Source organism: Eptatretus burgeri, chromosome 11 (genome assembly GCF_056783735.1).
Source record: "Eptatretus burgeri isolate ZD-2024b chromosome 11, Ebu_testis_v1, whole genome shotgun sequence".
Lineage (NCBI taxonomy): Eukaryota > Metazoa > Chordata > Myxini > Myxiniformes > Myxinidae > Eptatretus > Eptatretus burgeri.
In genome coordinates, this window is record NC_140971.1 from 99154305 (window position 1) to 99176638 (window position 22334).

The following is a 22334-nucleotide window of genomic DNA, read 5'->3' on the forward strand; positions in this document are numbered from 1 at the left end:
GATAAAAATAAATAAAAACACAAGTGGGATTGTGGGATCGTAATGGTATGAGAAAGATAATTAGGAATCTCAGAGATTGGGGAAGGAAGGTGAATGATTATTTATAGGAATGAAGGATAATATAAAGTGTTGAGTTTGTGGTAAAATGAGTTGTTTGTGAGGAACCTGTCCGTGTTCGATCGCAAGGTCTCTGTGTGACCTCAGAATTGACCAAATACACTTTATCCTTTTCCTTTATTCCTTTATATTTCAGAAACATTTTTTTAATTTTCGGTTTTCTCATACGCTTATTATAGGTCTGAATAATTCCGTTTGTCGTTGAGCGGTGTATTGTTTCGGTACACTGTTTACTCGCTTTTTAAATTGCGACCTTCAAGGTGTACGATTTGAAATCAACGCAGATTCACATTATTTATTATTACTATTGTTATTTTACAATTGCTGTGCATTATTTGTAGATTGGCAGCGTGAGTGCGTCACCCGCCCTCCGCCGTGTCACCCGCCCTCCGCCGCGTCACCCGCCCTCCGCCGCGTCACCCGCCCTCCGCCGCGTCACCCGCCCTCCGCCGCGTCACCCGCCCTCCGCCGCGTCACCCGCCCTCCGCCGCGTCACCCGCCCTCCGCCGCGTCACCCGCCCTCCGCCGCGTCACCCGCCCTCCGCCGCGTCACCCGCCCTCCGCCGCGTCACCCGCCCTCCGCCGCGTCACCCGCCCTCCGCCGCGTCACCCGCCCTCCGCCGCGTCACCCGCCCTCCGCCGCGTCACCCGCCCTCCGCCGCGTCACCCGCCCTCCGCCGCGTCACCCGCCCTCCGCCGCGTCACCCGCCCTCCGCCGCGTCACCCGCCCTCCGCCGCGTCACCCGCCCTCCGCCGCGTCACCCGCCCTCCGCCGCGTCACCCGCCCTCCGCCGCGTCAGCCGCCCTCCTCCGCGTCACCCGCCCTCCTCCGCGTCACCCGACCTCCGCCGCGTCACCCGACCTCCGCCGCGTCCCTCGACCTCCGCCGCGTCACCCGCCCTCCGCCGCGTCACCCGCCCTCCGCCGCGTCACCCGCCCTCCGCCGCGTCCCTCGACCTCCGCCGCGTCACCCGCCCTCCTCCGCGTCACCCGACCTCCGCCGCGTCACCCGCCCTCCGCCGCGTCACCCGACCTCCGCCGCGTCCCTCGACCTCCGCCGCGTCACCCGCCCTCCGCCGCGTCACCCGCCCTCCGCCGCGTCACCCGCCCTCCGCCGCGTCCCTCGACCTCCGCCGCGTCACCCGCCCTCCGCCGCGTCACCCGCCCTCCGCCGCGTCACCCGCCCTCCGCCGCGTCACCCGCCCTCCGCCGCGTCACCCGCCCTCCGCCGCGTCACCCGCCCTCCGCCGCGTCACCCGCCCTCCGCCGCGTCACCCGCCCTCCGCCGCGTCTCACGACCTCCGCCGCGTCACCCGACCTCCACCGCTTCTGGAGATTTCATTGGAAGGATGATCGATTTGACATCGGGGGAAAAAACAACAACAAACAAACAAACAAAGGTTTTCGTTCTTACCGGATGCTGAGTGGTTTGGAACCTCTTACCTCCACTCCTGATGGTTTGTGGTTCGAATCCTGATCACAGCACGTTGATTAATCCATCCATCCATCCATCCATTGGGACCGTACAGTGTGCAGAGCGGTGGTGCTGCCGAAGCAATCTCCTTGCCCATTGGGTACAATCACCACTCCGACACAGGACACCAGCAAGCTGACCTTCATTTTGCCGACCTCGGAAGGTCTGAACGACAGGTAGTCAACCCCACCTGGTATTAATTTAACAGCCAAGCAGGATCCCAAACCCACCATCCGAACCATTAAACCAATACCAGGTGTACATTTATGAATAAAACGTGATAAATTATAACGGACCTATATTTTTAAAAAGTAATTTTAATAAAAGAGGACTACGTAGAGTGTGTGTGTGTGTGTGTGTGTGTGTGTGTGTGTGTGTGTGTGTGTGTGTGTGTGTGTGTGTGTGTGTGTGTGTGTGTGTGTGTGTGTGTGTGTGTGTGTGTGTGTGTGTGTGTGTGTGTGTGTGTGTGTGTGTGTGTCCAGCCATTTTTTTGCCAATCTCAGAAGAATGAGAGGCGGAGTCAACCCCACGTGGTATTTGAACTCAAGATCCTCAGATCCCAAGCCCACCACCCTAACTATGAAGCCAACACGAGGCATAAATATATAAGCCATCATTCATTATTTGTGTGCCAAGTGTGAATAAGATAGGAAGATGTATGTCCCCCCACCCCCCACTTCTTACCTTCCCCTCCTCTCCCCTCCCTTGCGAAGCGATGGGTTGTAGTTGCTTGTGATGCAACATAACAAAAGGAACAGTAGACAAAGGGGGGGACACCACCAGCAGGGTTGAAGGACAAAATAGGTGAGTTGGACAAGTAAAGGTCGTTGGGATGAAAGAAGGTAAGGGGAGAACACAAGTGGCCAAGGGGGGGGGGGGGTTATCTGGGATGGAAGTGAACAGCTGTCTTTAGGAGACTGAGGAACTAATGCGATTGAAGAGAATGTGGAAGTTGGTTCCACAGACAGGGGGAAAGAGAGATAAATAAGTGGAAGTGAGCAGTGATTGTGGAAAGAGAAACAAATGAGTGGAAGTGAGGAGTGATTCTGGAAAGGGTAATTAATGAATGGAGGTGAGGAGGTATTTCGAAAAGAGAAACAAATGAGCGGAGGTGAGCAGTGATTCTAAAAAGAGAAACAAATGAGCGGAGGTGAGAAGTGATTCTGGAAAGAATAATTAATGAGTGGAGGTGAGCAGTGATTCTGGAAAGAGTAATTAATGAGTGGAGGTGAGGAGTGATTCTGGAAAGAGTAATGAGTGGAGGTGAGCAGTGATTCTGGAAAGAGTAATTAATGAGTGGAGGTGAGAAGTGATTCTGAAAAGAGTAATTAATGAGTGGAGGCGAGTAGTGATTCTGGAAAGAGTAATTAATGAGTGGAGGTGAGAAGTGATTCTGAAAAGAGTAATTAATGAGTGGAGGCGAGTAGTGATTCTGGAAAGAGTAATTGAGTGGAGGTGAGAAGTGATTCTGGAAAGAGTAATTAATGAGTGGAGGTGAGCAGTGATTCTGGAAAGAGTAATTAATGAATGGAGGTGAGGAGGTATTTTGAAAAGAGAAACAAATGAGTGGAGGTGAGAAGTGATTCTGGAAAGAATAATTAATGAGTGGAGGTGAGCAGTGATTCTGGAAAGAGTAATTAATGAGTGAAGGTGAGGAGTGATTCTGGAAAGAGTAATTAATGAGTGGAGGTGAGCAGTGATTCTGGAAAGAGTAATTAATGAGTGGAGGTGAGAAGTGATTCTGAAAAGAGTAATTAATGAGTGGAGGCGAGTAGTGATTCTGGAAAGAGTAATTAATGAGTGGAGGTGAGAAGTGATTCTGAAAAGAGTAATTAATGAGTGGAGGCGAGTAGTGATTCTGGAAAGAGTAATTGAGTGGAGGTGAGAAGTGATTCTGGAAAGAGTAATTAATGAGTGGAGGTGAGCAGTGATTCTGGAAAGAGTAATTAATGAGTGGAGGTGAGAAGTGATTCTGAAAAGAGTAATTAATGAGTGGAGGTGAGAAGTGATTCTGGAAAGAGTAATTTATGAGTGGAGGTGAGCAGTGATTCTGGAAAGAGTAATTAATGAGTTGAGGTGAGCAGTGATTCTGGAAAAAGGAACAAATCAGTGGATTGTTTGATTAGTGTTATTCTATAATTCCCAATGTAATTGATTATTATAGTTCTATAGTTCCCAAAGTAATTGATTATTATAGTTCTATAGTTCCCAAAGTAATTTATTATTGTTGTTCTATAGTTCCCAAAATAATCGATTATTGCAGTTCTATAGTTCCCAAGGTAATTATTTGATTATTATAGTTCTATAGTTCCCTAAATAATTGATTATTGCAGTTCTATAGTTCCCAAAGTAATTATTTGATTATTATAGTTCTTCAGTTCCCAAAGTAATTTGATGATTGACTTGTTAATAAAAAAAATTTTAAATAAAGAAAAATCACACATTTGAACAAACAACACAAGTCTTTATTATGGTGGAAAAGAATCATCAACCCATGCAACAAATATGTGGAATGAAAAATAAAACAATGGGTGACAATGTGTTGTATAAAATATTTTATAAAATATATGTACAAAGCTGTGTCTTGCAAAATGGTCACGGATACCTTCATATGACCACTCCCATTGTAATAAAGTTAAACACAGTTCTTGTTCAGTAGTACATCACAATGAATGTGTCGAGTTTACATCCATCATGTTCCTTAAATGCTCGTTATCAAGAAGAAAACATTCCATTCAAAGGCATTTGGAAGAGGTGTGAAAGCCAATACAAGACCAACATTTCTTCCTCAATATGACATCTGAAAAGCCCAAACTTATAATGCTAGAACAATATTGAGCAATAACACGATACATACATACATTCGGGTTTGTCCATTTTACATTACCGTAAAACACGGGGTGCATATCAAAATTAACATTCAATAAGTTTGTCAATGTTACTTTTTTGTGAAAGCATATGCGTTCAGCGAATAATGAACAGCAGTAGTTTGCTCGTCATGATCTACAGGTGAGTTCCGTGCTGTAACCCATGTTTTCATGATCTATAGGTGAGGGCCACGCTATAGCCATTAATAGTGGCGACACTAATGGGTCTTCAAGCACCACGGTCAGCTCCAGCAGACCTTTAGTTCATTTATTTTTCAGTGATCGGAAGCTCCTCGAGGAGCTTGTCATCAACTTGAACAGGACAATGACATGAGTACACATCAGTATACAATGCTTGCATGAATTACAAGGCCATTAGTCGGATATGGAACTGCATAAGATGTATGTGATTTGAACCCGGCTTCCCTCCATCATGATCCAGGGGTTCAGATGGGAACACCACTGGGCAAACCCGAATCCCTGACTTGCAATTTTGGCTGGAGGATCAGGAGACAAGAATGTTTAATATGGCCGGGGCACACAATGTCCCATTTTTAAAAGCTCCGAAAGTATCTTTGACGTCAGTGATAAGAAGCAAACACCTGCAGACAGTCCAAAAAGCTTTATATCCCCTCAATATCAAAAAGTTTGGTAATGTTAAATCTTCAAGTCATAAAAAATAATCTTCTCAGGGGTTTGTGTAATAAAATAAAAATAATACAAATGTATCGTTTACCAATTTGAATGACAACATATTAATATTTTTATATCCTAATCTCATGTTCCATATCATACTGTATTGCATAAATCACCCATTCATCTCAAATTTGAAGGTAACTTGTGGATCAAATATAACAAATGGTATTCAGTGGTTAACAAGTGTATTAAAAATTGAATGATGGTATTTAAAATATCCATGACATAGAAAACATTTGTATAAACCCTGGAGGAGCCAAATACTGGGATATAATTCAAATATTCAATCACATGATCACCTAATAACTCAATTAAAATGTTCAATCAAAGGATAATTCGATAATACAACGGAAACTGCCGAAGGATCACAATGAAGGTCATGTTACTTAATTTCAGTCATATTAAAATTTCACTTAAATATCAGATTTAAAATACACTTTTATTTTTTTTTAACCATCTTAAAACATTCCTTTCACAAAGATATGCCATTAAATAAAGACCTTCAGTCTCGAGGAACAGATCTAATATAAAAGGTTAAATTAAGCAAGTGATTTAGCATTCCAATGTTATAATTTCACAACAGACTTGATCAAAATGTTTTATCCTCCCTCCTAAAAGGCCTATTCTAATTGGGTCATTGTTCCGAGAAAGAGCAAGTCATTAACTTGGTAAATGGCACCAAATTGTTAATGAATCGTTTTCCCAGAAAATCCATCTTTTCCACAAATGAATAAATAATCATTTCCCAATGAGCATCATGAAAATCACAGAGCGTCTGCTCGGAGTCTGGGGGGGATGGCAGTTCGAAGCCAGCCGAGTCATCCCAAAGCTTTTTAAAGTAGTATGCGCTGCTTCCTTGCTTGACACTCAGCATGTATAGGATAGAGTATGGATAAACTCCTTGTGGGTTACCATTCCAATGGAAAGTGGGGACGTGATTTCTCCTTCATTTCCTCACTGAGAATTAAAATCCAGCATTGTCTCAGGCCTCTGCATGTAACAGATCCTCCATGAGCCTCAGAAACTGTAAACACTAATAATATTGTTACAGTCACTGGATTTGGACCAGAGTGCTGATCCCAATCCTGACTAACAAAGCAACAGTGGACCATAAGTGGACATGTGGTGGAATCTTCCACCCACCAGTGACCAAATTAGCAAAATAAGGTCCACAGAGGCTGTACGTCAACTGCCAGGAAAGCCAAACAGATCTTTACTTTGGTTTCCAACATACAGAAACTCCAACGAGATCTGTTGCCGACAGCCGGTTTGCCTGTCTCCCAAATCGAACCGTGCACCAAGCCGATACACCAGTGATAAAAACTGGATTTATTAGGGAATGATGGAGAGGAAAGAACGAGAAGCAAACACTGGTCAATAATTTCTCCAAGGTATATTTCACCCACAAGATTGATGGTTTGCACAAAATACTTTATGGCCCAATCAATCACATGCAGCGTGACCACTCCTCATTTTCATAAATGCCAAGGTGAGCCAATGAAAAAAGCCAAGAATTCACAAGGTTTCGGAAAAGCGATAATAGAAAACCTATAGAAAACCAAGACGCCAAGGTGAACAACGAATAGCCAAGATCTTGTGAAAAAAGCCAAGGAGTGGTCACACTGATCACATGCATTAAAGACAGAGAGAGATCACAAGACAGAAAAAAACCTTGTCCCTACATGATGCTTGCGTGAGGTGGCGACGGCTGGTGGCGGGGGCCTCTTCAGGAAAAAGATGACAGGCTGAATCATCTTTGGGCTCGTGGCCCCCGGCCCACGCACATGCATGCGACTCACTGCCCGACCATTGGACCATTGTCCTCAAGGTTTAGCTTCCAATTCTCTTCCAATCGGCACTCTCTTCGTTGTATAGCTCACACTATCTTTTCTCGGACATGCCATGGGACTTGACCCAAAATGTCCATTCTCTCCACTCCGTGGAACTGGCTTTGAACTCTACTCGTCTCACCCCCCCCCCCCCACCACCCTCTGCCCATTGACCTTCACTACCTTATGATCATGCACAGCTGCATGCCCATTGGTTTGCTGCAAGCTTCTCATAGCTTTCATATGGTATTGAGGTTTCAGCAGCTTTATGTTCACGGGACTGCAAATCCTCACATAGCTCTTACCTCACGCACGGTCGCAAGGCTCTTCATTACGGAAGGGAGTGGTCACATTTATCCACTTCTGAACACGCTTGGATATGTCCTATCAATTTACACAGAAACCACACACACGCTAGATGTTTAACGACATAACTAGTATATCTTACTGCCTTTACACCTTTATGGCCATTCCCACAACACTGCCCCCACTCTTTCTCGGGAGGTCCATCCCAAATCTGTACAGGGCAGTTAGTATAGGCTCTGGGTGTACATGACTCTTTTAGAGCGTCACCCTATTTTTTTTATCCTATATGCCAAGACCTTCAAAAAAAGTTTGGGTAACACCTCCAGATCAAGTACGTTTTCTCTGTAGGGTTCATCTTGGATTCGCAGTTGGCTAATAGCAAATCATAATTGAACCAAAATGCCTGCATTGGGTTTAGATGATATAAATCATTATTAAGCATCCATACATTATAAATTTTGATTCACTTCAATTACTTATGCATTGCTTAACACATTTTAGCTGTTAGCTAAAAAAAAATTTTTTTCAAATTGTTTCATTATTAAGTTCTCTGAGCAATTCAATTTTCATATCCTCACAATGGGGCTAAGTGTGATGACCATAGAGCTCATTGTAAACCAAAGTCAGCCCTACCCCCAAATGGCCACTTTTGCGGTATTTCATGAAATGATGATATCTCCTCAACTAAATGGCATGGTAAGTTGATTTTTTTGTACTAAATATAGGTTATTGACCCCAAGGAATTCATTGATAAAATTTTTGTAGTTTTTGTAGTTGATCTACTTGGCATAATTCCAAAATTGCTGCCAAAATATTGAAAAAAGCTCATTGTAAACCAAAGTCACCCCTGCCCCCAAATGGCCACTTTTACGGTATTTCATCAAATGATGATATCCACTCAACTAAATGGCTTGGGAAGTTGATTTTTGATACTACATGTATATATAGGTTTTTGACCAGAAGAAATTCATTGGTTACATTTTTGGAGTTGATCTACTTATTAATAATTCCAAAATTGCTGCCAAAATATTGAAAATTCGGAATGCAGAACAATATTCAAGATGAAGCTCTAACTTAATATCCTTCCCACTCCCTCTAGCCTATCTATTAGAACAAGTCAAAAGCAATATTAATTTAAGAATTTTAATGTTTACACATTTAAATAAGTTCTGGTTTATACACAACCATTAATACATTGGTGCACATACCATACATCAATACTATTAGTTACATACACATTGCTGCCAAATGGCTCAATATGTTCCGGACTTGTTGATATATTTTCTTGAATTATCACTCACCCAGCATTCAAGATAACTTGTTCTAAATGCTACATTACATATGCTACATACCGCTAGTACTATTATTATTACACGCACTACATAATTTACTACGTACATACATGTACCTGGATAGTTTTCTAGAAAACTACAGTAAACACACTGCATTCTAATACTCGTTACATGTACATTACTACAAACTAGCTCATAAAGTCCAGGTAAAATTGTTCTAATGTGTTGTTGATACATTTTCTTGAATTATCACTCATCCAACATTCAAGATTTATAACATGTTCTAAGTACTACACTAAGTACGCTACATACTGCTAGAACCAATATTGCTACATACACTACATAATACACAAATAATTCTTTGATATTTCATATACAACTTTTGACCATTATATTTACTTAAAATCAAAGGTGATCCATTAAAATCTTACCTTTTGTTTGCAGCATTGTTTTCTCTTATTTTTCTTGAAAATCCAGTTGCCAAGAGGAAGTGACATCATAGTTAACCTCACTGTGACATCACAGTTTACCTCACTTAGGTATCCCCAAAAATGACATCATAGACTTTCATATCCCTGTAACATGGTCATGTAACATTTCATATCCCTTTAACATGGTCTGAGGGCTTAGGTATGTATTATACACTAATAGGAAATCACATATGGGGAATCATTTGGTCACCTGATATTTGACCTTGAGTGAAGGATTCAAGGTCAAATAGACCCTCAACAGTGTTCCCTTTGTAAAAAAAAGTCCTTATCTTTCTAAAAAAAAATGGTCTGATGGCTCAGTTACATACATATATATATATATATATATATATATATATATATATATATATATATATATATATATATATATATATATATATATATATATATATATATATATATATATATACATGCATGTTATGAATAAATGGGAAATAACATATGGAATCTTTTGCTTACATGGTGGTTGGCCTCGAACAATGGAGTCAAGGTCAAATGGACCCTAACAGCATTGTCATCACAGTATTACCTTTATCGAGGAAAAGCCCATATCATTGTAAACATGGTGTGATGGCTAGAAACAAAATATGGAAATCTTTTGGTACTTGACCTTGCCCCGGTATGTGGTTGTGCCCCAAGTTCCTCTACATCTAATTAAGATGAGAGTCTCAATTTAGTCTCTGGAGGATTGAAGCATATGCACATCACTGTTTTGGACCATTAATTAAGCTTCAATGTTAAATCATGTCTACTTTTCATTATTTTGGCAGTCATTTTGAGGAAAATCTTGGGATTATGGTAATTAGATCAGCTAAAAAAATACAAAAATGTTACCAATGAATTCCTTGGGGTCAATAAACTATATTTAGTATAAAAAAAAATCAACTTTCCATGGCATTGAATTAACGAGATATCATCATTTCATGAAATACCGCAAAAGGGGCCATTTGGGGGTAGGGGTGACTTTGGTTAACAATGAGCTTTATGGTAATCACACATAGCCCCATTGTGAGAATATGAAAATTGAATTGCTCAGAGAACTTAATAATGAAACAATTTGGCAAAATTTTATAGCTCTACTTACAATATTAAGTCATTCAGAGACCATCAAACTTTGAGCTACTTTCAAGTTGAAAGCTATTTTTGACGAAAATTACGTAAAATATGTTCATTTCCTACTGTGAACCAAGTTTTAAGAGAATAAATCATGCTAAAATGTGTTAAGCAATGCATAAGTAATTGAAGTAAATCAAAATTAATAATTTATGGATGCTTAATAGTGATTAATTCCATCGAAACCCAATATGGGCATTTTTGTTCAATTATGGTTTGCTGGTAGCCAACTGCGAATCCAAGATGGACCCTACAGAGAAAACGTACTTGATCTGGAGGTGTCACCCAAACTTTTTTTGAAGGTCTTGGCATATAGAACAAAAAAAAATTAGGGTAACGCTCTAAAAGAGTCATGTACACAAACACCCCCCAGAGCCAGGAGTAAGTGTCGGATTCATTTCCAATTACATACAATATACTGTGGAATTAGTGGGGTCATCCATATTTTCTAATTGATAAAAATCTGCACACTTACGGGGCAAAGCCTTCCAGAAAAGCTTGTGCTACAACACCGGCCTCTTATCTGGGGAGGGCAAAGACCTCAAATCAATGGGTAAAGAAGTTCATGATAACCAGGAATAAAGGATGTACTTATTTCCTTGTGAGCAGGTGTCAATGGTAATTTTGTCCATTGCCTCACACGTGTCAACACCCCTCACCCCCCCCTCCAACCTGATACAGTTGCCTCATTAATTTGGGGTTTGGCTGTCCCTTTTTTGGGGGGGGGGTTACCTCATCCTCCATGCCTGTCCCTTTTTGGTGCAGTGTCGTGGTCGCTGGATTTGGAGCAGAGTCCTGATCTCAATCCTGACTACCAATGTAATGGTAGACCATGGGTAGACACGGTGTCAAATCTTCCAACCTGACAGACACCAATTTAGTGACAGATGGTCCTCAGAAGCCATACCCCATCCGCCAGGAAAGCAGAACAGATATTCACTTCGGTTTCTGATGTAAAGAAACTCCAGTGAGATCTGTCACATGCTGCCGGTTCGCCCACCTAAAGGATTTGGGATGAGCGATAGTCTGGGGCAAACTGCTGTGTCTTAAAACCTTATAATGAGGGCTTTTCATGCCAATTTATAATGTTTGTGGTCTGGCCCATGTCGTTAAACAATTTTCCCAATTTGAAGCGCACACCAGGCTGACACTTGGGGGGGGGGGGAACAAAACAAAAACAGGATTCCTTGGAGAATTATGGGGAGCGAAGAACAAGATGCAAACACTGGTCAATAATTTATCTAAGGTAGATATCCCTCGCACCCAAGAGATCTCAATGGCTTTTGTGAAATACCTTATAGCCCAAATCACTCACATGCACAAAAGAAGGTGAGATCACACACAACACACAGAACTTTGTCCCCACAAGATGCTTGCAGGAGGTCACCTCAGAAGGAGAGAAATGACAGGCTGAATGATGTACTGACTCCTGGCTCCCGGCCAACGCACACTCGTCCTCTCACTGCTCGATGCTCATACCATTTTTCTCAAGGTTGAGCACCCAAATCTCTGTTGCTCACAGCCCTCATCATCCATTATTTATTTCTTTATATTCCCTATATATTTATATATTTATAAGGATATAGAGGCAATGCTCTACAGAGGCAATCATCATTGGTGCCCATCTTGAGTTGCCCTGAGAAAACTGGTGGTTGTCCTATCCTCTCTGACCAAGCAGTTGAAACTGCCTTGAAATACAACTTTCCAGGTACTACCAACAAAAATGACAAAATGTACGAGTTATAAATTACTTATCTTGACCTATTGTGATCAATTTCACATGCACTTATAATCATTTCATATTTGCATATCGTAATTATATTTTTCAGACCAATGTATTAGAAATATCCATATTCCTGAGGAATTCATTTAAACTATTAATTCTTTTCATTGTACAATTAGCATTCCAAAACGATGATACTAGTATTTAACACATCATAATGAGTAATTAGCTACTTGTGATCTTTTCAATACTCCCCACCTTGTTCATTCCTATTAATTACCTTACTTTATGGTCATGATAAACTTACATGAACATTCATCTTTTAATTATAATTATTATAATAATAATAATAAAAAACCTCTCCCCTGACCTTTGCAATTTGTATTGAAAATATTTTTTGTGTTTCCAGGCCAAAACCCAAACTAAATACAAGTTCTTCGTAATAGTAGGTGGTGGGGGGCGGTGAGGGGAGGAGGGGGTTTGATTGGAAACAACAGGATTGGCTCAAGGGTAAAATACTTTTGGAACAGGATTGATGGTATAAACTGCATCCTGACAATGATCCTTAGACACAAGAAACCCCCAAAAAACAAGAAATGTTTACAAATATATTTACTTTTTAAAATAGTTTAGATGATCTCTTCTGCAAGCTGCTAATAGTCTCGCAGTTTAAAAGTGGATCTTTAAAAATAAACTCAAGAATCAAAGTAGGCCAACCTTAGTCAGAGCACCGCTACTGTCCAACTGCTACTGATAATTACTCCATCAACAGAGTTAATTATAATTATAAAGAGGAACAACATATCAAAACAGATGCAAAGATGAAAAAGAATTGTTGGTTATAGAAATTTATCAGAAACAAAAGAAAGAATGATTCTTTTTAAAAATAAGCATTTACAGATGAGTGTAAAGGATAATATCCATCCATCTATTGGGACCATACTCTGTGCAGAGCGTTGTTGCTGCCTCATCAGTCTCCTTGGCTATTGGACACAACCCTGGATGGGTCGCCACTCCGACACAGTATACCAGCAAGCTGGCACTCAGTATGCCTTCCTCGGAAGGATGACAGACAGAGTTAACCCCGCCTCGTATTAATTCAACAGCTGAGGGGGATTTGAACTCAGGACCCTCGGATCCCAAGCCCACCACCCTAACCATTAAGCAACCACCAAGCATAAGGTATTATATCAATGGTAAAAAAATTTTTATCTTAACTGAAAAATGCTGTAATAGGCATCATTTTAAAGCTAAAACGTGAAAATTTGCGATTCCATATTCAAAATTTATGAGAACAAAGGTGAAACACTTGCACAATCAATTAGGCAGCATGACATACAGGGCATGTACATACAGGGTACAGCGTCAAGCTACGAGATTCGTTCCAGGGCTAGCTTGACGAAGCTTTGAGGAGTGTTTGAAGGAGACAGGACTTTATCCATTGGGAAGGATGTGATGACAATGGGAGATGATAAAGAAGTTTAAAATAATGGAGGGTGTGGACAAGATCGGTGAAGTGGAGTTTTTCAGCAGAGTGGACAGTGTTAGCACCATGGGCCGTAGCTTGAGGGTTAAAAAGACGTAAGGACAGTTTTAAGGCAAGGGGTCTTTCTACTGGAGAAGGATTAATGCATGGAATGTCTCTCCAGAAAGGTAGAGGTAGTAAAGGGGGTGGATAGGTTTATATTGGCATTAGGTAGGTACCTAGATGCATGGGAGATAGAGGGCTGGGTAGGGGGGATATTGGCAGGACCAATGGGTAGCTTGCTATGGATGGGTTGTAGATAGTGGGGTGGGTGCAGCACAGCCATGATGAGTGTGGAAGTAGATTAAAATATAATCAAAATATATAATTACCTGCTGATTATTAGGTGACTTGCTATCTCATGTATATATATTTGTATCTTGTAGAAAATATAGACTTTGATGAGAGTGAATTGCTATATATTAGATGGAAAATAGAGTGTACGAAGTAACTGTAGCTAATATTAATTTCCCAAACCTGAGTCAAGCGGCAGCTTAAAATTGAAAAAGTCTGTTGTGGGAAAGGACACTCGGCAGACAGCTGCTTTTAGTCTGACGCTTCATGGAATGTGGAATGCTTTGAGAAACGCTTTGTATACTCGTAATTGCCTCATCGATTTATCACTTGTTTTCCTTTGATCGTTTGATCTGTGCTGAGAACACGTAGGAGTGGCGATTTGCAATCTAGCTTCTAAAGCCGAGTCGTGGCCTTGGTTGCCAGATGTATTCTGGTTTGTATTCTGATGTATTCTGGGTGCTTGTTATTAAGTTTTTACCACAAATTTTGTTGAAAAAAAAAGTTTTTTTCTAATCCCGTCGATCATGTAGGATGATTTTATTAGAATTAAAACTTCGGTATAGAATACCTGGCACATGTATGGTTTGCAAATAATAAATAAATAACTGTCAATTAGTATCGTAAAACGAATTGATGTACAAATATTTTACTCTGATCCTAAAATGCCCTGTACATCAAATGAGGACTTAGACATAACCTAAATTGTTTGTATTTAAATAAATAATTCACTTTAAAATAAACAATTTAGTTGCAATACAATGAAAAGTTAAAGTGTAAATATGTATAAACTCCTTAAATACCATATATTTCCAAGAAGATGGTTATTTGACCCTTCAAAAGCAAGATATCGAAAAAGGAACAAAAATAATAAATTAAAAACTTTCAGTCCAACACAATGTTTCTAATGTTTGGGCTCAAGAGTGTGGATTTTATGGCAAAGATCAAGAATTAAACCCTTGAAGGAATGGATTTTCGGGATTTCTATAAACGGAAAGTGAAAAATTTCTCAACAGTGTTCGTAGTCGCTCAAAGTTAAGAAAAAGCAGCAATTCAAAAAGGCTAAAGACTAAATGATATCTGTGAGTACAGAAAAGCATAGGATTACCCCAAATGCTCCTCCAGTTCATCCCCCCCCCCCCATGTCATTTGGACGGTTTTGTGCAGTTGTGCAGCAGCAAAAGCAGGGACTTTACCGAGCGTCAAATATGCGCAATCAAGTTGGTATCAAATTTGTCTCGGTGGTGTATTGTTGAGCTCCCAAAATGTTAAAATAGTTTACAAGTAACATCAAAAAGTGAAATTCCAAGATGGCATTTCATGCAAAGCACACATCTGTCAGATGCTGCAGGATGCAACTTTGTTCAAAGCAAACACCTCTTTCGATAAAAGATGATGAGAAACGATCAATCGAGAGACCAATACACTTCTTCAAAGACTCGTGCATAAACAACAATAAACTGCATGAAAAAAAAAGATACAAATGCGCAAGGATTCTTGTAGAGTCAAACTAGTTTAAAGGTTTTGGTAGGTAAACTTAAGGCATTGATAAACAGCCCTTCTTCCCACCAGGCCTCTTGGTCTAGGCCCTGAACTCGCGCGTTGAACAGCAAATTGGTGCTACCAGGGTCCAAGCATAAATAAGGATGAAAATCCACGATGATGCTGCCTTCACCCAAAATGTGGACCAATTGCCATGCACGAACGTCACTTCCAGCCTGGCATCACGGAAGCTGTGAGACAGCAGTTCTGTGTCAGTTATCAAAGCAAGCTTTGTCCACACTACATGTTTAAAAAACGAATACAACAATTGTGCTGCATTTAACCCTTTAGTTTAAAAAGTTAGTATTTCATTCAGCAAACACTTCCTACTCACATTCCAAAAAGGAATAAATCTATTCGTTCGTTTGTCATAACAATGAAATATTTAGGCAGTGTCAATCAGAAAGAAGTATTTGTTTTGATTTATTTGTTTGGCTGAAGGAACAGGAACCCGAGTCCGGCCAGTGTTTGTTCGGCGGTGTATTTGTACCGTGGAATGTTGTATTTTGTACGCCTATGATTTGACACCAAATTAATTGTTTTTTTTATATATGATAAAGAAAAACCTACCCACACTGTGCTGTCACTGACGATTTGCCAATAAGCGATGAAACCGGTCAGGCAGCTGAGGGCGTGTGTCTCGCATTGGGATTCTCATGTGTGTACAATTTGTGAATGTCTGTACAGCTGTGGAGAAACTCTGGGAAGGGTTTGAAACAGCAAAGGGCTTACCTTGGAAGACATTTTTGGTTGCTTTATGCAGCTACTTCAGCGAGAAGAGCAAGTAAGGAGTTGTGTATATATATATATATATATATATATATATATATATATATATATATATATATATATATATATATATATATATATATATATATCAAAACATGTGGAGTGTGACGAGCACTCCCCCAATCTCTATCGGACATAGTCCTACACCAAAGCATCACCTCTAACCCGGCTTTGGCCCTGCGACTCTGTCAAACAGACAAAGATTACATGGTCAACATCAGTTAGATATCAAACGGAGCTGCCTATCCAGGTTTCGGGCTTGTTTGCCCTCGTCAGAACAGCATACCGATAAATAGCAAACCAATGATGACCACATTTGTCGTTTAAACATCAGACGCATTATGGTGAGCAGCCACGGATTATGTCTCATACGGTAAAATCGCATAACCCACAAACAACAACCGTCCATCTGCCACCCAAACGATTGTTCACGCAAATGCAAACAATTCAACCAGAAGGCAAGTGATGTAATCGGTGGGTAAATCGAAACATGTGGAGTGCGACGAGCCTCTCCTTTGGCAAGGGTAATAATCCTACCTTTCTTCCCCACCCATGGTACACTGAATCCTGTGGTGGAGCAGTTGCTCTGAAACAACTTGTCCTCTTTCTGGAAGGCAAACCGACCGAAGGCAATCTCAGTGCATTCCAAAAAGTCCGCAGCAAGCGTGCGTCCACTCTCAGGAGAGCCAGAAAACCTCATCTGTCTAACCTCAAGAATGAACTTTCAAACTTGCCTCTCTCCTCTAAAACCTGTTGGCACCTTGTTAAGTCTGTCTCTGATATATGCTCCCCTTCCATCCCTTCGCTCTTCCAATAGCACCGCAGTCAACTCTGCTCATGAGAAGGCTGAATGTGACTTCTGCATTTGCTTCCAAAACTTGTGTCCCCAACCCTCAATTTCTGTACCTGTCCTTCCCAGTCGTAGCCAACTGCTCGTGGACTCCGTTTCAAAAAAAAATGTTAATTTGGAAAAATTGTTTCTACACAATTTGTAATTCATCTAAATGTGGCATTATTGGTCAGGGGTGAATACTTTTGCATGCCACTGCAGCTTAATGGCTTCTTCAACTCTCGTAGCCAACGTGGGGCACTCAACAGAATCCTTTCATCTCCTCTCCCCGTCCAGGCTGGAGTGCCCCAAGGCAGTGTTCTGGGACCAGTCCTAACCCTGATCTTCATCAATGATCTCTGGAAAATACTCTATATATTTGCTGATGACTCCAGCCTGTGGCATGCCATCCCTCATCCTTCAGACAGGAAGGCTGCAGCCTCTTTCCCTCTCTTCAGACCATGACAAAAAATAATCACAAGTTGGTCAAACACTTGGAATATGTCTTTCAATCCTGACAAATCTCAATATCTCTCTCGCCGAAAGGACCACCTGGCAACCCCCTCCCCTTGTGTACTCTTTAAACAATCCTCTTGAGTCACTCAAACTCCTGGGTGTCACGATCACCCATGCTCTTTCTTGGGTAAACCACATTTCAAAGTTGACCTCCAAAGGCAGCCGCCGAATGAGCATCCTCCATCATACAAAGTCCTTCCTTGGCACACCCGAACTCCTGTCCACCGACAAGGTGTTTGTTTGATGGAGCACTGCTCTCCCCTACCTCACACACCTTGCTCAGCTTGATGTCGTGGAACCCGAGGCCTTCAAGATTATTGGAATCTCCCGTGATGAACGAAGCCGAGTCTATGGGCTTATCATTATCCCATCGCAGACTTGCACCCCCTGCTATTTCCGTGCTTTGTCCTACCCACAGCATCCCACCCAGGTTTCTGCAGGGCACACACGGTCCACCATCACCACCCTTCTGATGAAACTCCCTAAATGCAGGATAACTTCTCACCTCCACTCATTTGTTCCTCCTTTCCCCCCCCCTCCCCCACCTGCGGAACCAACATCCACATCCTCTTCAATCTCATTCTTCCCTCCAGGTTTTTAAGACACCTGTTCGACAACCATCTCAGATCATCCCCAATATAAAAACATGATCTTTTTCTCCTCTCATTAACTTTGTGGGCAATTTCACCAATTCAGAAAGGGTAATGTAACCATCATTTGTGCTGAAACCACTTGAATCAGACACCTTTGCACAACGTTTTAGCATTTGCAAGGGTGAACCGAGCAGAACTAGAACTTGAATTGGCTGATTGGCAGGACAAGGACATGCGGACATCGAAATTCAGAGGCTTGGTGACTGAACTAAGAAAAATCTAGAAAGGCAGAAATATACCCCGGGCACTTCAACACAGACGGACTGAAATGTATGATCTTTAAAAATAAAAAATAAAAAAAATAAAATGAAAACAAATTGTGTTTCAAATTTGGAATTGTTTACCGGATGTTAACCGTAAATAACTCGAAGAGATATGCATGTGGCATTCTGCCCATCTTCAGATCTACTTACCTGTGCGAGCAAGCGTTTGCAGGTAGGAATTTCATAAAAAGCAAACCGAGAAGTCAACGGAACGAAGCAAATTTACAGTCTTTCTTGAAAATGAAAAATACAGCATACTGAAACTAAACAGTGGGAATCACAGTAAATAGGGGTAATCTGACTCCGTATACTTACGATGTTAAAGATAATCAAATACCCTGTTCCATCAATATGAACTCACATTAGCAGTGTATTTGTTTGAAATGACACAATTGGAATGAGACCATTAGGAAGGATGTGGTACAGAAACACCAATGTGTGTAAAGTGTGATGAAATATAAAATGTGAAAAGTTTGTGAACGTCAGTAGACACTTATTACATTACAAATCGGTGTGCGTCTCATATCCTGTTCTTCAATTAGCGATGTGCTAGTTACATGCATTGTGACTCTTTAGATATTGCGTTTTTGAAAGAATTTGAAGGAATGGTTGTTGTTCTTATTATTGTTCTTCTTCTTATTATTATTATTATTATTATTATTATTATTAGGGTTGCCGATCCTTGACCTCGACCAATATGTGACATCACTTCCTCGAGTAAAATGGCAGCTTTGCCATCATTAAAATCCCCAATCTATAAGAATCATTGTCACAGTGCAGGTATGTGTCTCCTCCATACCTCCAAAACCATGAAACGTAGCGGCTCCAAACTTGACATGCATACGAAGGGAAAAGTAGTGTATGCATGAAAATTCGGTGTTTGGGTTAATTTACACACACACACGCACGCACGCACGCACGCACGCACGCACGCACGCACGCACGCACACACACACACACACCTTTTGAAGATAATTAACAGCTTGCCTCCATGAAAGGCTTATCCTTGGTCATCCCAACTTCGCATCACAGGAGTCTTAGCCGCCGTTTTGATTTGGCCTATTCAAACATGCCTTGCCTTGGAAACATGATCTACTCTCATGGAATAATTAAAGAATATTATCAAAATATTACAGATTAGAGAATCTGATCTGGTGGACTAAATAAGTGTTGAAATCTGGAGTGAAATCTGAAAATTTTAACAAATTAGCAATTTATATAACTTCGTGGTTATGTTTAAGCAAAGCATTAAACTTTTATTATTGTTATTTTTTCCTCCTCTTCGGACAATTGTATTGAGTGAAGGAAAGATTCATTAATGTTCAGAAAATGTAACTTCATTGCGTGGAATGAAAAAAAAAACAATTAACCAACGGCATCGTTACACTCTACAAGCTGCTTTTGCAAGTCATGGTAATACAGTCCACAGAGGTCCTTATTTTTTTGGTAATTACATATACTGTTTGCTCTTTCACCGTTGTGTACGATTTGCTTTCATTACAAAATATTTATATAAATACTGTATACCAATAGTTGCTACAATATATCAATAGTCAGCAGTTGCTGCAAATGAAGAGGTACGTAGACAGCACACAGACTTGGTACATATGACTCTCCGCAAGGGTGTGTGCATGCCTGGATGCTTGGTTACATGTGTGTGGGGCACAGGTTTCGCAGGCGCACGGTCCGAATTCGCACCAGGGCCCGTGTGCATGGCGACGAAGGAGGTTACATGGCCGAATGGTGAACAGTCTGCTTCTGCAGGCAGGAAGCGGAAGTGCTGCGGTGCCGCAGCCACACCGGCGGCAGAGGTGCTGCCACGCCAAAGCCATTGGGCCGTGTTGTGCAGTGCGGATGAGTATACCGTCGGTGCAGTGCATGGTTCGCATGGACCATGAGGAGGTTGGAGGAAAGTGTATTTTGAATCTAAAATGGCATCCCTAGAGTGTAGCATATACGAATTAGATTCGGAGTGAGCCGACCGGAGAGGTGCAAAGGTCACTGACTGTGTGAGCATACATGCATACAGGCAGGCAGGCCTTTGCCAGGTAGATAGCATGGGTTTTAATTTATAAATGCTCCCGCCCGGTTTTATATAGAACCCGGTGGTTAAAAATACAATGTTACTGTTTGGTAGGCTTATTGAGTTCCAAACCCAAATTAAATAAAACAAGGGGGGGGAGACATAAAATGTCAATGCCCCCGTTGTTATATATTTTGATGTACGGAGTTAAAGGGCTAGTCCAAATATATTTACACCTAAAATGGCCACCAGTTGGCCGTCTTGGAGCTGATCTCGAAATAAAATGATGTGCATGTGTAAGCCATCATTCGTTATCTGTTTTCCAGGTTTTAATAAGATGCGAAAATGCATGTGCAAGAAATGGTTGAGGACGTGTTTGATACTGGTATTGTTACAACTAAAATGGCCGCCAGTCTACCAGCCGGCCATCTTTGATCAGATCACAAAATAAAGTGAGGTGCACATGCATGGCAGCATGTCCTGTGCTTGTGTCACTTTTGAACAAATTCGGACTACGCACATCTGAGAAATGTTTGGGGACACATTGAAGCAACAAAATAGCCGACAGTCGGCCATCGTGGATCTGATCTCGAAAACAAATGACGTGCAGATGCAAGCCGTCATTCCTTAACTGTTCGTCAATTTTGGTTAACATCGGGTGATGCAGCTCTTGCAAAAATGTCACGTAACCAGCTCACCTGAACCATCCAGTAAGTGTCATCATGACGTAAAGAGATGCCAGGAAGAAAACAAAGTGGAAGAACGAGTAGCTATAGATAACGCCGTTCTTTTCATTCTTTATCACTTTCTGGCCTTCTCGTTCCTCGTCCACCTCATTCACTGGAACTGCATGCGAAGGCACAAAGGTTTCCTCAGGCACGTTCGATGATTGGAAGCACAAACGGTTGAAGGAATGAATGTACAAGACGACAGATAAAAGGAGTGAATACTCACCATCCTCGTCCTCCACACAACAGAAACAAAAAGAGGCTTTCTGGAAGAGGAGAGGGAGAGAGGGAGAGAGGGAGAGAAACAAAAGAGGCTTTAATTTAAGAAACTCAAAAGTGATTGTTAAGCAAGTTACAAAACGATGTGAGAAGCTGCTCACCACATCATCCGAATCGGAATTCTTTCCCACACCCAACACAGTGGACGACGAGCGTGTTGTGGTCCTTAGGCTGTAATGAAAACCGTACACATGATGTCAGATTAACAATAGTGATGCACCCAACAAACGAAACACATGATTATAAAGATCATCTTCATCCCAACAACTATCCATCCAAAGTGCATTTCGTATACCACAAACAACCACTCCCTTCGGGAGCATTGGCAAGTTCTCGTCGTCGTCGTCGTCCCCTCGCAAGGAGGTAGGGTGGGGTGGGGGGGGGAGAATTAATTTGTACCCATGACGTGACCCTGGGTCCCAGCCCTGTTTTGATTTTAAGATCATACACATCCTAATAAATACAGAGAATTGTCTTATTTAATACCAACAGAGCCACCCTGTCGCTTCGATGGACCAATTCGTCGTATGTGCCAAAAATTTTGGGCGAGAAGGAAAGGAGGACAAATTTACCTGTGCATCGAATGTTTTAACCACTTCCCCCCACCCCCTCCCCATCCTCACATCCCACTTCCCCAACCCCTTCTCCCCCCCTCCCCCCGTTCATCCTGATGTCCCTTCCCACAAGAAATGTCTCACACATGATTATAGGCTTTGAGGGGGGAGGGGAGATAAGGAATGGAGGACAAATTTACCCGTGCGAAGAGTGCTTTAACCTGAGCATTGCCCAGGTAAAATAGAAATTGTAATACCCTCTGGTACCACCACCAGGAGGCACTACACTGTACACATTTACATGAAGAATTTACAATTAAATAATGCTGTTAATTATCTTCTAAGAGGTGATTTAATTAACCCAAACACCCAATTTTCACTCTTACACTTCCTTCACATTCCCTTAGTATACATGCAAAGGTTCAGGCTGA

General features: G+C 41.6%; 1 protein-coding gene across 2 annotated transcripts in view; it reads right to left on the reverse strand.

Moving 5' to 3' along the window:
• Positions 1-4034: 4034 nt before the first annotated feature.
• The window catches only part of LOC147017746 (serine incorporator 5-like), a 46317-nt gene continuing 28017 nt past the window's right edge, over positions 4035-22334 (reverse strand). For both annotated transcript variants that reach the window (XM_085847626.1, XM_085847627.1), the window contains 4 exons: positions 21451-21520; positions 21297-21336; positions 21041-21188; positions 4035-15460 (listed from right to left, as the gene is read on the reverse strand). In XM_085847626.1, the coding sequence (XP_085703752.1) occupies positions 15310-15460; positions 21041-21188; positions 21297-21336; positions 21451-21520 (409 nt within the window). In that variant the 3' untranslated portion in view covers positions 4035-15309. The remainder of the gene's footprint in view (positions 15461-21040; positions 21189-21296; positions 21337-21450; positions 21521-22334) is intronic.